This window comes from Hyla sarda, chromosome 8 (genome assembly GCF_029499605.1).
Source record: "Hyla sarda isolate aHylSar1 chromosome 8, aHylSar1.hap1, whole genome shotgun sequence".
NCBI lineage: Eukaryota > Metazoa > Chordata > Amphibia > Anura > Hylidae > Hyla > Hyla sarda.
In genome coordinates, this window is record NC_079196.1 from 3558809 (window position 1) to 3575311 (window position 16503).

Sequence of the window (16503 nt, forward strand, 5' to 3'; positions counted from 1 at the left end):
AGCTGACCCATCAGATTTGTATTTTTTGAAGGCTATTTTTTTGTTGTTTATTGCTCTTTTAACCTCATTTGTCAGCCATGTAGGATTTAGTTTTAATCGTTTATATTTGTTCCCCTTTGGTATATATTTAGCTGTATAGTTATTTAGAGTTGATATAAAGATGTCCCATTTACCTTCTGTATCAGTATTTGAGAACCCCTCCCCCCAGTCTATGTCCTGTAGTGCAGATCTCAGCCCAGGGAAATTTGCCTTTTTAAAGTTATATGTTTTTGCTTTCCCCGCCTGTCTTTGTTTTCTACATTTTAAGTCAAAAGTAACTATATTGTGGTCGCTATTCCCAAGGTTTTCCCGCACAGTTACATTACCAACCAGCTCTGCGTTGTTGGAAATGATCAGATCCCACAAGGCATCACTTCTTGTTGGGTCCTCCACAAACTGGCCCATAAAATTATCCTGCAATAAATTTAGGAATTGTCGCCCCTTTGTAGTTTTAGCCAACCCCGGACCCCAATCTATATCTGGATAGTTAAAATCTCCCAATATTGCCACTGTACCTGCCCGGGCGGCCTCTCTATTTGCTTATACAGCCGACCTTCTATCTCTTCAGTGATATTAGGGGGTCTGTAAATTACACCAAATATTATTTTTTCAGTATTTCCCTCCTTTTGTAATTCTACCCACAATGATTCCACCTCCTCAGAATCATCACACACTATGGCATCGTTCACACTGACTTTCATACCACTTCTTACATACAGACAGACTCCACCACCTTTTCTGTTCATTCTATCCTTGGGGAACAATGTAAACCCCTGCAGATTGACAGCCCAGTCATGCGAGGAGTCCAGCCATGTCTCAGTGACCCCAACTATATCACCAGCCATGTCTCAGTGACCCCAACTATATCACCAGCCATGTCTCAGTGACCCCAACTATATCACCAGCCATGTCTCAGTGACCCCAACTATATCACCAGCCATGTCTCAGTGACCCCAACTATATCACCAGCCATGTCTCAGTGACCCCAACTATATCACCAGCCATGTCTCAGTGACCCCAACTATATCACCAGCCATGTCTCAGTGACCCCAACTATATCACCAGCCATGTCTCAGTGACCCCAACTATATCACCAGCCATGTCTCAGTGACCCCAACTATATCACCAGCCATGTCTCAGTGACCCCAACTATATCACCAGCCATGTCTCAGTGACCCCAACTATATCACCAGCCATGTCTCAGTGACCCCAACTATATCAATATGTTCCTCCAGTATCAAGGCCTCAATCTCCCCCATTTTATTTGCTCGGCTTCTGGCATTTGTGAACATACACTTTACATTTCCATTAAGTTTTACACATATAGTCTCACTAATGGGATTTTCAGAGTTATTGGGGTTAATGTCATTTTTTGAGTTATAAGGGCTAATTGTACTATTTAAGTTATTGGGGCTAATGGGATTTTTTGCGTTATTGCGTCTAACGTTGTTATTTAAGTTATTGGGGCTAACGGTATTTTTTGAGTTAATGGGGCTTATTGTAGTTATTGAGTTATTGGGGCTAATGGAATTTTTTGAATTATTGGGATTACAATTTTTCGGGCTACATTTATTTTTACGGCTGGTTTGTAACCCATGGATCTCCTTATCCACTGCTCTTAACCTCCCCCCACAGGACTCCTCTCCACCCACCATTATGTCCTGACCCCTCTCTAACCTATCCATCCCACTGTCTGCTTTCTTTGCTTTATTATCCTCCCCCCACTCACCTAGTTTAAATACTCAGCCACCCCTTCCAGGATTCTCTCCCCCAGCACAGCAGACCCCCTTCCATTCAGGTGCAAATTATCCGTAGAATAGAGTTTGTACCCCAATGAAAAGTCAGCCCAGTGCTCTAAAAACCCAAACCCTTCCCCCTCACACCACGACTTAAGCCATGCATTTAACCCCCTAAGCTCCCGCTGTCTTTCCTGCGATGCGCATGGCACAAGAAGTATTCCAGAGAAGACAACCTTAGAGGTCCTTCCCTTCAGCTTGGCACCTAGTTCCTTGTAATTATTCTTCAAGGACCTCCACCTACCATGTATTCTGTCGTTGGTTCCCACATGGACCACGACAGCTGGGTCATCCCCAGCCCCCCCTAGTAATTTGTCCACCCTTTCCACCACATGCCGAACCCTGGCACCAGGGAGACAGCAAACCATTCGGTTGAGGTGGTCTTGGCGACAAATTATTCTATCCGTCTTCCTGATTATAGAAGCCCCTACCACAACTAACTGTCTTGGCCTACCTGCGTTACCATCCCCCACACTACTAGTTGAGCTGTTCCCCCGGCTGTTAGGGAGACCAGTATCCACTAGGGTTGCCATCTCTGATACTGAGGCCCTCGCATCATCGCCCAACTTGGCAATTTTACTTGGGAGATCAGAAGTGACCTTCCTTTTCCTTGCCCCCTTTCCAGTCCCTCTAACTACATTAACCCAGCTCCCTACTTGGGCCTCCTGGCTAGTTTCTCCAACCTCCATTTCTACCCCACTAACTGCTCTGTAAGATTGTCAATCGCCCTCAATGTTGCATTTTGCTCCTCTAGATCTCTAATACGAGCTTCCAGGTGGGCAAGATGTTAATTGGTTATGGACACTGTATGAGATGTTTTTTGTAAACTTAAACCTCAGTATTCTTATTTAATTGCTGTGCTGGCACTTTGAGGGAAATAAAGTTGGCGTACCCCCCCCCCCACCCGGCTGGTACCTTTTGTAGTTGCCGGGGATTCAGGGCAGCACCTTCCCCCAGATAAGAGCCAGCGCAGCTCGGCACGTCAACCGGCCGCCGCGTAATGGCGCTTGGTCACGTCATGCTCTCAGAATACCTAGGGCCGGCGTCAGGTCGTAGTCTTAGAGGGTTACATTTCTAAATAAGAGCTCAGATCAGGGCCGGGCCTGAGGAAACTTTACGTTATTTATTTTCTCTCTTTCAGCGAAGATGTTCCGTCGTGTCCTGACCATTGTCCAGGCTCACTGCAAGCTTGGCCTCACCGCTACCCTTGTCCGAGAGGACGACAAGATAGTTGACCTGAATTTCCTGATCGGCCCAAAGTTGTATGAAGCCAACTGGATGGAGCTGCAGAACAATGGCTACATCGCGAAGGTGCAGTGTGCAGAGGTAAGGGGCTCTACTGATGGGGGCTCTACTGATGGGGGGCTCTACTGATGGGGGGCTCTACTGATGGGGGGCTCTACTGATGGGGGGCTCTACTGATGGGGGGCTCTACTGATGGGGGGCTCTACTGATGGGGGCTCTACTGATGGGGGGCTCTACTGATGGGGGGCTCTACTGATGGGGGGCTCTACTGATGGGGGGCTCTACTGATGGGGGGCTCTACTGATGGGGGGCTCTACTGATGGGGGCTCTACTGATGGGGGGCTCTACTGCATTTACATGATACACAGACACACAAGCTGATACAGTGGAACACAACCGTCCCAAGCCTGTGGCATGATGGGAGTCGTAGTTTTGGCACTGGTTGCTGGTGTAACGGATTACTTATCCCAAACATTCTCACAGCAAAACAGTGGTTGCAAGCGCTTGGCGCAATGTTTTGAAACCCCATAGAAAATCAACGTAGTGACCCTGGCACCTGGGGGGGGGGGGGGGTCTTAGTGACCCTGGAACCTGGGGGGAGGCTTAGTGACAATGGCACCTGAGGGGGAGGGGAGTTGAGTTCCCTAGGGAGAGACTAAAGGAGAGGTTAATAATTGTTGGGTGTGCCCCGGCCCACCTTCCTTCCTGTGTACACTAATGCGGGTGCCCCTATACCATAACTTCCTCTCCTAATCCCCCTGCGTGTTGTTTGCGGTTTTCCGTTGTTGTTGTTGTCGTTGTCATCGTTGTCGTCGTCGTTGTCGTTGTTGTTGTCGTTGTTGTTGTTGTTGTCGTCATCGTTGTCGTCATCGTTGTCGTCATCGTTGTCGTTGTCGTCGTTGTTGTCGTCGTCGTCGTTGTTGTTGTTGTCGTTGTTGTTGTCGTCGTCGTTGTCGTCATCGTTGTCGTTGTTGTCGTCGTTGTTGTCGTCGTTGTTGTCGTTGTTGTTGTCATTGTTGTCGTGGCTCCTTCTTCAGTCAATTTGCAGACTAATTTCCTGAAAGCCTTCGGAGTCTGATGAAGTCGTCTTCTTTCTGCTCCTGACAGCCGGAGGCGGCTGTTGCCGTGGTGAGCGTCTCGTATTGAGGCTATTGCCGGCCGCTCTCTTCAGCCTCCTCTGGGCAGACATACGTGTCCTGAATATGCCCCCGGCCTCCATATTAGCCGCCTGCTCCCTCCTCTCTCTCCTTTCTCCCTCAGGTCTGGTGCCCAATGTCTCCAGAATTTTACAGAGAATACGTTGCCATCAAGACAAAGAAGAGGATTCTGTTGTACACCATGAACCCAAATAAATTCCGAGCCTGCCAGTTCCTGATTAAGTTCCATGAGCGGCGGAGTGACAAGATCATTGTGTTTGCGGACAATGTGTTTGCGCTGAAGGAGTACGCCATCAAGCTCAACAAGTAAGTGGCCCTGCATGACAATGAGGCGCGGGCTCCGCCGACAGCTCAATGGGTTTGTTGTAGGTTCTTTTTTTATTTAGCAGGAAGGTCACTTGTGTTCATCCTCCAAGGATGGGAACATTTCACATTGCAGCCATGTTCCCCATCTGTGGATCTCGCACTACAACTCCCAGAAGTCACTCACAAAGCTACTGAAAGTTTTGTAACACAGGCCCTGATTTACGAAGAGTGTCCACCCGACAACGTTTTCTCACACCTATTTATCAATGTTTTGTCACATGATATTAAATTCTGTCGCACGGGGAAAAAAAAGTGTAAAGCAAATAAATAAAGCAAAGTAACTCTGCACCAGGACGTAACTTTACATTCATGGTCGTTAACGGGTTAACAAACAAAAAGTAAAAAAAAAATAAAAAGGAAATGAAAGCCAAGATTAAAAAATAGAGAGAAATTCCCAAAAATAAAAAAATTTAATATAAAAAGCTATGAAGGGGACAAAGTAACAGGCTTAAAAAAAAAACCTCACACTTTTTAACTCCCACATTCCTCACACCTTAAAGGGGTATTCCAGGAAAAAACTTTTTTTTTATGTCAACCGACTCCAGAAAGTTACAGATTTGTAAATTACTTCTATTAAAAAATCTTAATCCTTCCAATAATTATCAGCTGCTGAAGTTGAGTTGTTCTTTTCTGTCTGGCAACAGTGCTCTCTGCTGACATCTCTGCTTGTCTCAGGAACTGCACAGAGTAGAAGAGGTTTGCTATGGGGATTTACTTCTATTCTGGACAGTTCTCGAGACAGGTGTTGTCAGAGAGCACTTAGACAGAAAAAGAACAACTCAACTTCATCAGCTCATAAATACTGGAAGGTTTAAGATTTTTTAATAGAAGTAATTTACAAATCGGTTTAACTCTCTGGAGCCAGTTGATATATATATATATATATAAAAAAAAGTTTTTTTCCTAAATAACCCCTTTTAAGGCAGTTGGGTTTACAAGTTCAGTATTTCACTATTTTTCTGGTGGGTTTTTAAATACAACTGTTGGGTTTTCAGGATAATGTTGTGAACACTCCCCTAATCATGCAAACTACGCCCCTAATCATGCAAACCACGCCCCTTTAGTCGGGTTTAAAAAATATTCAGAGTAATTAGAAAACCGTCTGGTTTTTACCAGTAAAATGTGTTTCACAAAGTGTCGCAGAGGACGCACGACACAAATTGTGTCACGTAACCTGATAAAGAGTCGGGATCGTGTTAGTAAATCAAAACTACAACTTCCATTGTGCCCTAAATGATGGGTGATGTGGTTTTGCCACAGGTTGGGGAACACCGTCCTAGAGCAGTGTTTCCCAACCAGGGTGCCTCCAGCTGTTGCAAAACTACAGCTCCCAGCATGCCACTGTTATCATTATGGGCAAGACAAAACTTCATACCTGCCACATCGGCTAAAACAGGTGAGCACAAGGCATACACAAGAACCTCTACATTAATGTTTGGAAACCGGTGTGCCTCCAGCTGTTGCAAAACTACAACTCCCAGCATGCCCGGGCAGCCTTCGGCTGTCCGGGCATGCTGGGAGTTGTAGTTTTGCAACAGCTGGAGGCACCCTGGTTGGGAAACATTGCATTACATTGTAGTTTTGCAACAGCTGGAGGCACCCTGGTTGGGAAACCTTGCATTACATTGTAGTTTTGCAACAGCTGGAGGCACACTGGTTGGGAAACATTGCATTACATTGTAGTTTTGCAACAGCTGGAGGCACCCTGGTTGGGAAACATTGCATTACATTGTAGTTTTGCAACAGCTGGAGGCACCCTGGTTGGGAATCCTTGCATTACATTGTAGTTTTGCAACAGCTGGAGGCACCCTGGTTGGGAAACATTGCATTACATTGTAGTTTTGCAACAGCTGGAGGCACCCTGGTTGGGAAACATTGCATTACATTGTAGTTTTGCAACAGCTGGAGGCACCCTGGTTGGGAAACACTGTCCTAGTGGGTTACATTTCTGATTAATCTGTCATAGGAATGAACAGAACAAGTCCATCTATAACTAAATCATCCGCGCTCTTATTGGCCGGGTTTACATGGCGGATAATGTTAGGAATGTCTGCACGGAAAACCTGTGAGAACGTTCCATATATTTGTCTGATCCGACAGGCGCTAGAACCGCTCAAAAATGTTCTTTCTCATAGACGGCAGTGCATTTCCTTGTGGAGTCCCCAGAAAGAATAGAAAAGTCTTTTTTTCTTTCTGTGGACAGCGGAATCTGAATTTCCGCAGCAAAAATATCCAGTGGGGAAATTCTGCCCTGTGAACAGTGCAGCAGATTCCCATTGAAATCAAAAGGACTCTGCTGCAGCGGAATGTCCCTACGGAACTCTTTTGCGGAATTATGCAGGGAAATTCCACCGTGTGAACGTAACCGTACATTAACCTTTGGTTGCAAAACATAGGAGACTTTCCCACACAAACACAAGGTTTTATTTTGTTGTTTTTTTTGTGACTGTTCTGATCTTGGTTGTAATTGACAACATTTGCAATACGACATTGTGATCATGTGACTGAAGTACAGCCCACCGCCATTACCACCACTACCGCCACCACCACTACTAGCCTTAGTGTATGTTCACACTGGGAAATTTGTGCAGCACGAAATATTCCACAAGGACAATCCGCAGCAGCAGAGTCCTATTGATTTCAATGAGATTCTGTTCCACTGTTCACACAGCAGAATTTCTGCTTCAGATGTTTCTGCTGCGGAAATTCTGAGTCCAATGTCGGCAGAAAGATTAGATATGTCTAGTCTTTCTGCAGACTCCGCAAGGAAATGCATTGATGTCAAGGAGACGGCGCATTTCCGAATGGTCCTAGCTCCTGCTGGATCAGGCAAATGTGTTTTCTGTGCAGAAATTCCGCCCAAATTCCGCTGTGTGAACCCGGCCTTACTGTGTTATGTTTCCCAATCAGTGTGCCTCCAGCTGTTGCAAAACTACAATGTAATGCAATGTTTCCTAACCGGTGTGCCTCCAGCTGTTGCAAAACTACAATGTAATGCAAGGTTTCCCAACCGGTGTGCCTCCAGCTGTTGCAAAACTACAATGTAATGCAAACCTACAATGTAATGCAATAATTCTCAACCAGTGTGCCTCCAGCTGTTGCAAAACTACAATGTAATGCAATAATTCTCAACCAGTGGGCCACCAGCTGTTGCAAAACTACAATCTAATGCAAGTTTTCTCAACCAGTGCGCCTCCAGCTGTTGCAAAACTACAACTCCCAGCATGCCCGGATAGCCGTTGGCTGTCCAGGCATGCTGGGAGTTGTAGTTTTGCAACAGTTGGAGGCCCCCTGGTGTACTGTGTGATTCTTTATCACCGGTTCCCAGACTTTATCGGACCCTCTGATTGTATCAAGTTCCGTCAGCTACAAAATGTATCGGTTTCATAGGAAATAATTGACTCCCGCCTCTCCCACACAGCAATACTGACACATTGTCCTCCACCGCTTCATATGTGACGGAGCGGGCGACGCGCCAACGCCAGATCAATGCTTTCTTTTTATTTTTATTACGTTTCGCTCACATGACCCGTAATGGGTTAAATATGGTTATTATACGGCACTTTCCTCGCACAGACGCATCTTTTCTCTGAAGGATCCTTTAATCTGTCTTAAATTTTCCTGAAAAGGAGATTAGTGGCGGCGATGGTGGAGGAATGTTCTTAGACGTGTTCACTCTTCCGTGTGAGCGGGCAGGCGATGAACTCCGAGCGGCAGTTGTAACCTGTCACTTTTCCCGCTTTCCCAGGTTGCGGCCCCTTTATCCTCGTTCTGCCTCTTCCTGGCGGTCACAAATATGTATTTTAAAATCCTTATAATGTTGCGGTGGTCGCCGCCATAGATTCGCATTGTACGGATATTTACCTGATCCAAAGTGTTTTGTCTTATATTGTATCCTCATATAGAATGAAATATATCGCAGCATCTTGTCTTATATTCCATTCATTCTATGAGGATACAATGTATCTCAGCATCTTGTCGTATATTCCATTCATTCTATGAGGATATAATGTATCGCAGCATCTTGTCTTATTTTCCATTCATTCTATGAGGATACAATGTATCTCAGCATCTTGTCGTATATTCCATTCATTCTATAAGGATACAATGTATCGCAGCATCTTGTCTTATATTCCATTCATTCTATGAGGATACAATGTATCTCAGCATCTTGTCTTCCATTCATTCTATAAGGATACAATGTATCGCAGCATCTTGTCTTATATTCCATTCATTCTATGAGGATACAATGTATCTCAGCATCTTGTCGTATATTCCATTCATTCTATAAGGATACAATGTATCGCAGCATCTTGTCTTATATTCCATTCATTCTATGAGGATACAATGTATCTCAGCATCTTGTCTTCCATTCATTCTATAAGGATACAATGTATCGCAGCATCTTGTCTTATATTCCATTCATTCTATGAGGATACAATGTATCTCAGCATCTTGTCTTATATTCCATTCATTCTATGAGGATACAATGTATCTCAGCATCTTGTCTTATATTCCATTCATTCTATGAGGATACAATGTATCGCAGCATCTTGTCGTATATTCCATTCATTCTATGAGGATACAATGTATCTCAGCATCTTGTCTTATATTCCATTCATTCTATGAGGATACAATGTATCTCAGCATCTTGTCTTATATTCCATTCATTCTATGAGGATACAATGTATCGCAGCATCTTGTCGTATATTCCATTCATTCTATGAGGATACAATGTATCTCAGCATCTTGTCTTATATTCCATTCATTCTATGAGGATACAATGTATCGCAGCATCTTGTCGTATATTCCATTCATTCTATGAGGATACAATGTATCTCAGCATCTTGTCTTATATATATTCCATTAATTCTATGTGAGGTTATAATGTATCTCAGCATCTTGTCGGATATTTCATTCATTCTATGAGGTTATAATGTATCGCAGCATCTTGTCTTATATTCCATTCATTCTATGAGGTTACAATGTATCTCAGCATCTTGTCTTATATTCCATTCATTCTATGAGGATACAATGTATCGCAGCATCTTGTCTTCCATTCATTCTATGAGGATACAATGTATCGCAGCATCTTGCCTTATACTCTCTTCCCTGTCTATATTACAATGTATCGCAGCATCTTGTCTTCCATTCATTCTATGAGGATACAATGTATCTCAGCATCTTGTCTTATATCCCATTCATTCTATGAGGATACAATGTATCGCAGCATCTTGTCTTATATCCCATTCATTCTATGAGGATACAATGTATCGCAGCATCTTGCCTTATATTCATTCTATGAGGATACAATGTATCGCAGCATCTTGTCTTCCATTCATTCTATGAGGATACAATGTATCTCAGCATCTTGTCTTATATCCCATTCATTCTATGAGGATACAATGTTTCGCAGCATCTTGCCTTATACTCTCTTCCCTGTTTATATTACAATGTATCGTAGCATCTTGTCTTATACTCTCTTCCCTGTCTATTTTACAATGTTTCGCAGCATCTTAGTGAAGAAACACAGAAATAATAACCATGTTTTCTTATATCCAGACCCTACATCTACGGCCCGACCTCCCAGGGAGAGAGGATGCAAATTCTACAAAACTTCAAGCACAATCCAAAAATCAACACCATCTTTATATCAAAGGTAAGAAACCGAGACTAAAGAGGGCTTCCAACTTATCAAGATCTCTGCTTCATGTCAGCAAATGTTCATTGTTCACCTCCCAGAGGCTGAAAACCCTTCAAGATTATGTAGAAAAATAATGTAGCTGCAGAGCTCGTCACAGTGTGTCAGATTCTGCGCACACAGGTGTATGGCTCATAAGAGGAGTCCTGAGGTCATCTGCACAGTGGTCGGCATTGCGCTGTGTGACTGAACTGCGTTTGTTTTACAGTCATGTTGTAAAGACTCACGACAGATGGCAGGACACTGACGGAGGTAGCGGATCCGCTGGACCAGTGTGACTGATGACTCGGGCCGTGCCAGGGAGCGGAGTCTAAGGTGCCGCTGGTTTTCACCAGAGCCCGCCACAAAGCGGGATGGTCTTACTGCAACAGGCGGCACCCAGGTCGCTACCCCTGGCACGGCTGGACCAGGTGGCTGAGGAGAGTCGAGGTACAGGAGGGATAGGCAAATCGCGGTTTGGATAGCAGGAGGTCACGGCAGTGAAGCATAGTCAGGAACGTAGCAGGAGGTCAATAGGCAAGCGGCACAGGAGCTGAGGGCCCGGGAGACGGCGCTGAGGGCCCGGGAGACGGCGCTGAGGGGCCGGGAGACGGCGCTGAGGGGCCGGGAGACGGCGCTGAGGGGCCGGGAGACGGCGCTGAGGGGCCGGGAGACGGCGCTGAGGGGCCGGGAGACGGCGCTGAGGGGCCGGGAGACGGCGCTGAGGGGCCGGGAGAGGGCGCTGTGGGGGCCGGGAGAGGGCGCTGTGGGGGCCGGGAGAGGGCGCTGTGGGGGCCGGGAGAGGGCGCTGTGGGGGCCGGGAGAGGGCGCTGTGGGGGCCGGGAGAGGGCGCTGTGGGGGCCGGGAGAGGGCGCTGTGGGGGCCGGGAGAGGGCGCTGTGGGGGCCGGGAGAGGGCGCTGTGGGGGCCGGGAGAGGGCGCTGTGGGGGCCGGGAGAGGGCGCTGTGGGGCCGGGAGAGGGCGCTGTGGGGGCCGGGAGAGGGCGCTGTGGGGGCCGGGAGACGGCAGAGAAACACAGAAGACACTTTCACTAGGGCACAAGGCAACAAATATCCAGCAGGGAATGATGGGAGGTGCAGGAACTTATAACTGAGGTGTAGGTGGAAACAATAATTAAGGGCGTACTGACCCTTTAAATCTTAGAGCTCTAGTGCGAGCCCAAGGAGGCGGGGGATGCGCCCCTGGGGGCTGCGAGAGCAGAGCGGGGAGCAGCAGAGAGTAGAGGTGAGAGACGGGCCAGGATTCGCATGCCGGTGCGTCCAGTGATGCGAATCTTGGCCCCGCCGGCTGGGGTGGGCAAAATAGGAAAGCGCTCATGACCAGCGTGTCTGGCGGGAGCGCAGGACGTTACAGATGTTTTGTGATGACGATTTGGGCTGTTTTGGTTTCTTCACATGGACAATAAGAACAGGTTTTTATTGTGTGGATGTAAACTGCATTTCTATTTTTCTGACAGCAAGCAGAAGTCTTAAAGCAGTGTTTCCAAACCTGGGTGCCTCCAGCTGTTGCAAAACTACAACTCCCAGCATGCCCGGACAGCCAAAGGCTGTCCGGGCATGCTGGGAGTTGTAGTTTTGCAACAGCTGGAGGCACCCTGGTTGGGAAACACTATCTTAAAGCCCCTTGGAGGTGATGACCGACGGCCGATGGGATTGTTGTCACATTTTTGTTTTCTCTTGTGGCTGCAGAATAACGTTACTGAGGAGAATGTGATTGTGTCCTACAGGTTGGAGACACTTCCTTTGATTTACCTGAAGCGAATGTCCTGATCCAAATCTCATCACACGGCGGATCCCGCAGGCAGGAGGCGCAACGTCTGGGCAGAGTCCTGAGAGCAAAGAAACGTAAAGATCTTATTGTTTAACAATAGGAAAATATAAATGTGTAAATCTGTCCTGGGGTCACTGTGTAAGTATATACACAGGGACCTCACCAGCAGAATAGTGAGTACAGCTCTGGAGTATAATACAGGATATAACTCAGGATCAGTACAGGATAAGTAATGTAATGTATGTACACAGTGACCTCACCAGCAGAATAGTGAGTACAGCTCTGGAGTATAATACAGGATATAACTCAGGATCAGTACAGGATAAGTAATGTAATGTATGTACGTAGTGACCTCACCAGCAGAATAGTGAGTGCAGCTCTGGAGTATAATACAGGATATAACTCAGGATCAGTACAGGATAAGTAATGTAATGTATGTACACAGTGATCTCACCAGCAGAATAGTGAGTACAGCTCTGGAGTATAATACAGGATATAACTCAGGATCAGTACAGGATAAGTAATATAATGTATGTACACAGGGACCTCACCAGCAGAATAGTGAGTACAGCTCTGGAGTATAATACAGGATATAACTCAGGATCAGTACAGGATAAGTAATGTAATGTATGTACACAGTGACCTCACCAGCAGAATAGTGAGTACAGCTCTGGAGTATAATACAGGATATAACTCAGGATCAGTACAGGATAAGTAATGTAATGTATGTACACAGTGATCTCACCAGCAGAATAGTGAGTGCAGCTCTGGGGTATAATACAGGATATAACTCAGGATCAGTACATGATAAGTAATGTAATGTATGTATACAGTGACCTCACCAGCAGAATAGTGAGTGCAGCTCTGGGGTATAATACAGGATATAACTCAGGATCAGTACAGGATAAGTAATGTAATGTATGTACACAGTGACCTCACCAGCAGAATAGTGAGTACAGCTCTGGAGTATAATACAGGATATTACTCAGGATCAGTACAGGATAAGTAATGTAATGTATATACACAGGGACCTCACCAGCAGAATAGTGAGTGCAGCTCTGGAGTATAATACAGGATATAACTCAGGATCAGTACAGGATAAGTAATGTAATGTATGTACACAGTGACCTCTCCAGCAGAATAGTGAGTACAGCTCTGGAGTATAATATAGGATATAACTCAGGATCAGTACAGGATCAGTAATGTATGTACACAGTGACCTCACCAGCAGAATAGTGAGTGCAGCTCGGGAGTATAATACAGGATATAACTCAGGATCAGTACAGGATAAGTAATGTAATGTATATACACAGGGACCTCACCAGCAGAATAGTGAGTACAGCTCTGGAGTATAATACAGGATATAACTCAGGATCAGTACAGGATAAGTAATGTAATGTATATACACAGGGACCTCACCAGCAGAATAGTGAGTACAGCTCTGGAGTATAATACAGGATATAACTCAGGATCAGTACAGGATAAGTAATGTAATGTATGTACACAGTGACCTCTCCAGCAGAATAGTGAGTACAGCTCTGGAGTATAATATAGGATATAACTCAGGATCAGTACAGGATCAGTAATGTATGTACACAGTGACCTCACCAGCAGAATAGTGAGTGCAGCTCGGGAGTATAATACAGGATATAACTCAGGATCAGTACAGCATAAGTAATGTAATGTATGTACACAGTGACCTCACCAGCAGAATAGTGAGTGCAGCTCTGGGGTATAATACAGGATATAACTCAGGATCAGTACATGATAAGTAATGTAATGTATGTATACAGTGACCTCACCAGCAGAATAGTGAGTGCAGCTCTGGGGTTTAATACAGGATATAACTCAGGATCAGTACAGGATAAGTAATGTAATGTATGTACACAGTGACCTCACCAGCAGAATAGTGAGTACAGCTCTGGAGTATAATACAGGATATAACTCAGGATCAGTACAGCATAAGTAATGTAATGTATGTACACAGTGACCTCACCAGCAGAATAGTGAGCACAGCTCTGGAGTATAATACAGGATATAACTCAGGATCAGTACAGGATAAGTAATGTAATGTATATACACAGTGACCTCACCAGCAGAATAGTGAGTGCAGCTCTGGAGTATAATACAGGATATAACTCAGGATCAGTACAGGATAAGTAATGTAATGTATGTACACAGTGACCTCACCAGCAGAATAGTGAGTGCAGCTCTGGAGTATAATACAGGATATAACTCAGGATCAGTACAGGATAAGTAATGTAATGTATGTACACAGTGACCTCACCAGCAGAATAGTGAGTACAGCTCTGGAGTATAATACAGGATATAACTCAGGATCAGTACAGGATAAGTAATGTAATGTATGTACACCGTGACCTCACCAGCAGAATAGTGAGTACAGCTCTGGAGTATAATACAGGATATAACTCAGGATCAGTACAGGATAAGTAATGTAATGTATGTACACAGTGATCTCACCAGCAGAATAGTGAGTACAGCTCTGGAGTATAATACAGGATATAACTCAGGATCAGTACAGGATAAGTAATGTAATGTATGTACACAGTGACCTCACCAGCAGAATAGTGAGTGCAGCTCTGGAGTATAATACAGGATATAACTCAGGATCAGTACAGGATAAGTAATGTAATGTATGTACACAGTGACCTCACCAGCAGAATAGTGAGTACAGCTCTGGAGTATAATACAGGATATAACTCAGGATCAGTACAGGATAAGTAATGTAATGTATGTACACAGTGACCTCACCAGCAGAATAGTGAGTGCAGCTCTGGAGTATAATACAGGATATAACTCAGGATCAGTACAGGATAAGTAATGTAATGTATGTACACAGTGATCTCACCAGCAGAATAGTGAGTACAGCTCTGGAGTATAATACAGGATATAACTCAGGATCAGTACAGGATAAGTAATGTATGTATGTACACAGTGACCTCACCAGCAGAATAGTGAGTCCAGCTCTGGAGTATAATACAGGATATAACTCAGGATCAGTACAGGATAAGTAATGTAATGTATGTACACAGTGACCTCACCAGCAGAATAGTGAGTGCAGCTCTGGAGTATAATACAGGATATAACTCAGGATCAGTACAGGATAAGTAATGTAATGTATGTATACAGTGATCTCACCAGCAGAATAGTGAGTACAGCTCTGGAGTATAATACAGGATATAACTCAGGATCAGTACAGGATAAGTAATGTATGTACACAGTGACCTCACCAGCAGAATAGTGAGTGCAGCTCTGGAGTATAATACAGACATGCTGGGAGTTGTAGTTCTGAAACAGCTGGAGGCTCCCTGCTTGGGAAACAGCCCCGGCCGTCTGAGAAATATAAAGCTTAGAGTTTGCACACATCCTTTTGTCTGGGGTCGCTCTCTGTCCGGAATATTCCCAGCTCGGCGCTGAGGCGTTAGTTGAGGCCGCCGCACCAGGCCTGTGCATTTCCTTCACTTATTAAGTGCAACTAATAGGCTTGAACATTTCTCACGGCCTTTACCGCCAGCACTTTGTCACCTTGTGGGGGGGCTGAGCTTTTATTTGCGGCCCCCATTACCCCTCCTCCCTGCGCCCGGCTCTGCTGCATCCTCTGATTTATGCTTCTCCATAACATTCCCAGCAGGGACCGGGCTGCGCCTCATTTCCCAGATGTTTCCATCTCGTACCTGGTACCGTCCGCACCACAGAGTTAATTCCATCTATACTTTGTATCTACTGTGAGGCCTCGTTTGTGAGACACCCCAGACTTATTGATTGATATTATGCAGTGTTTTCCAACCAGGGAGCCTCCAGCTGTTGCCAAACTTCAACTCCCAGCATGACCACTCAGCCGTTGACACTTAAAGGGGAATTCCGTGAAATATTTTTTTTTTTTTATATCAACTGGCCCCAGAAAGTTAATCAGATTTGTAAATTACTTCTATAAAAAAAAAATCTTAATCCTTCCAGTACTTATCAGCTGCTGAAGTTGAGTTGTTCTTTTCTGTCTGACGACGGTGCTCTCTGCTTACACCTCTGTCTGTCTCAGGTTTTCTATGGGGATTTGTTCCTACTCTGGACAATTTCAGAGACAGAGGTGTCAGCAGAGAGCACTGTGTTCAGACAGAAAAGAACTCAACTTCAGCAGCTGATAAGTACTGGAAGGATTAAGAATTTTTTTATAGAAGTAATTTACAAATCTGATTAACTTTCTGGAGTTGATATGAAATTTTTTTTTTTTTTTTTATTGAATACCCCTTTAAGCGTCAACGGCTGAGTGGTCATGCTGGGAGTTGAAGTTTTGCAACAGCTGGAGGCTCCCTGGTCGGAAAACATTGGGTTAAAGGGGTATTCCATGAAAAAAAAAAATTTGGCTCCAGAAAGCTAAACAGATTTGTAAATTACTTCTATTAAAAAATATG

At 44.9% G+C, this 16503-nt stretch overlaps 1 protein-coding gene across 1 annotated transcript in view; it reads left to right on the forward strand.

Annotated features, from left to right (window-relative positions):
* The window catches only part of ERCC3 (ERCC excision repair 3, TFIIH core complex helicase subunit), a 36816-nt gene that overhangs the window by 17216 nt on the left and 3097 nt on the right, over positions 1-16503 (forward strand). Inside the window, exons 9-12 of the mRNA XM_056536994.1 lie at positions 2977-3161; positions 4341-4543; positions 10166-10262; positions 12030-12147. Coding sequence (XP_056392969.1) covers positions 2977-3161; positions 4341-4543; positions 10166-10262; positions 12030-12147 — 603 coding nt within the window. The remainder of the gene's footprint in view (positions 1-2976; positions 3162-4340; positions 4544-10165; positions 10263-12029; positions 12148-16503) is intronic.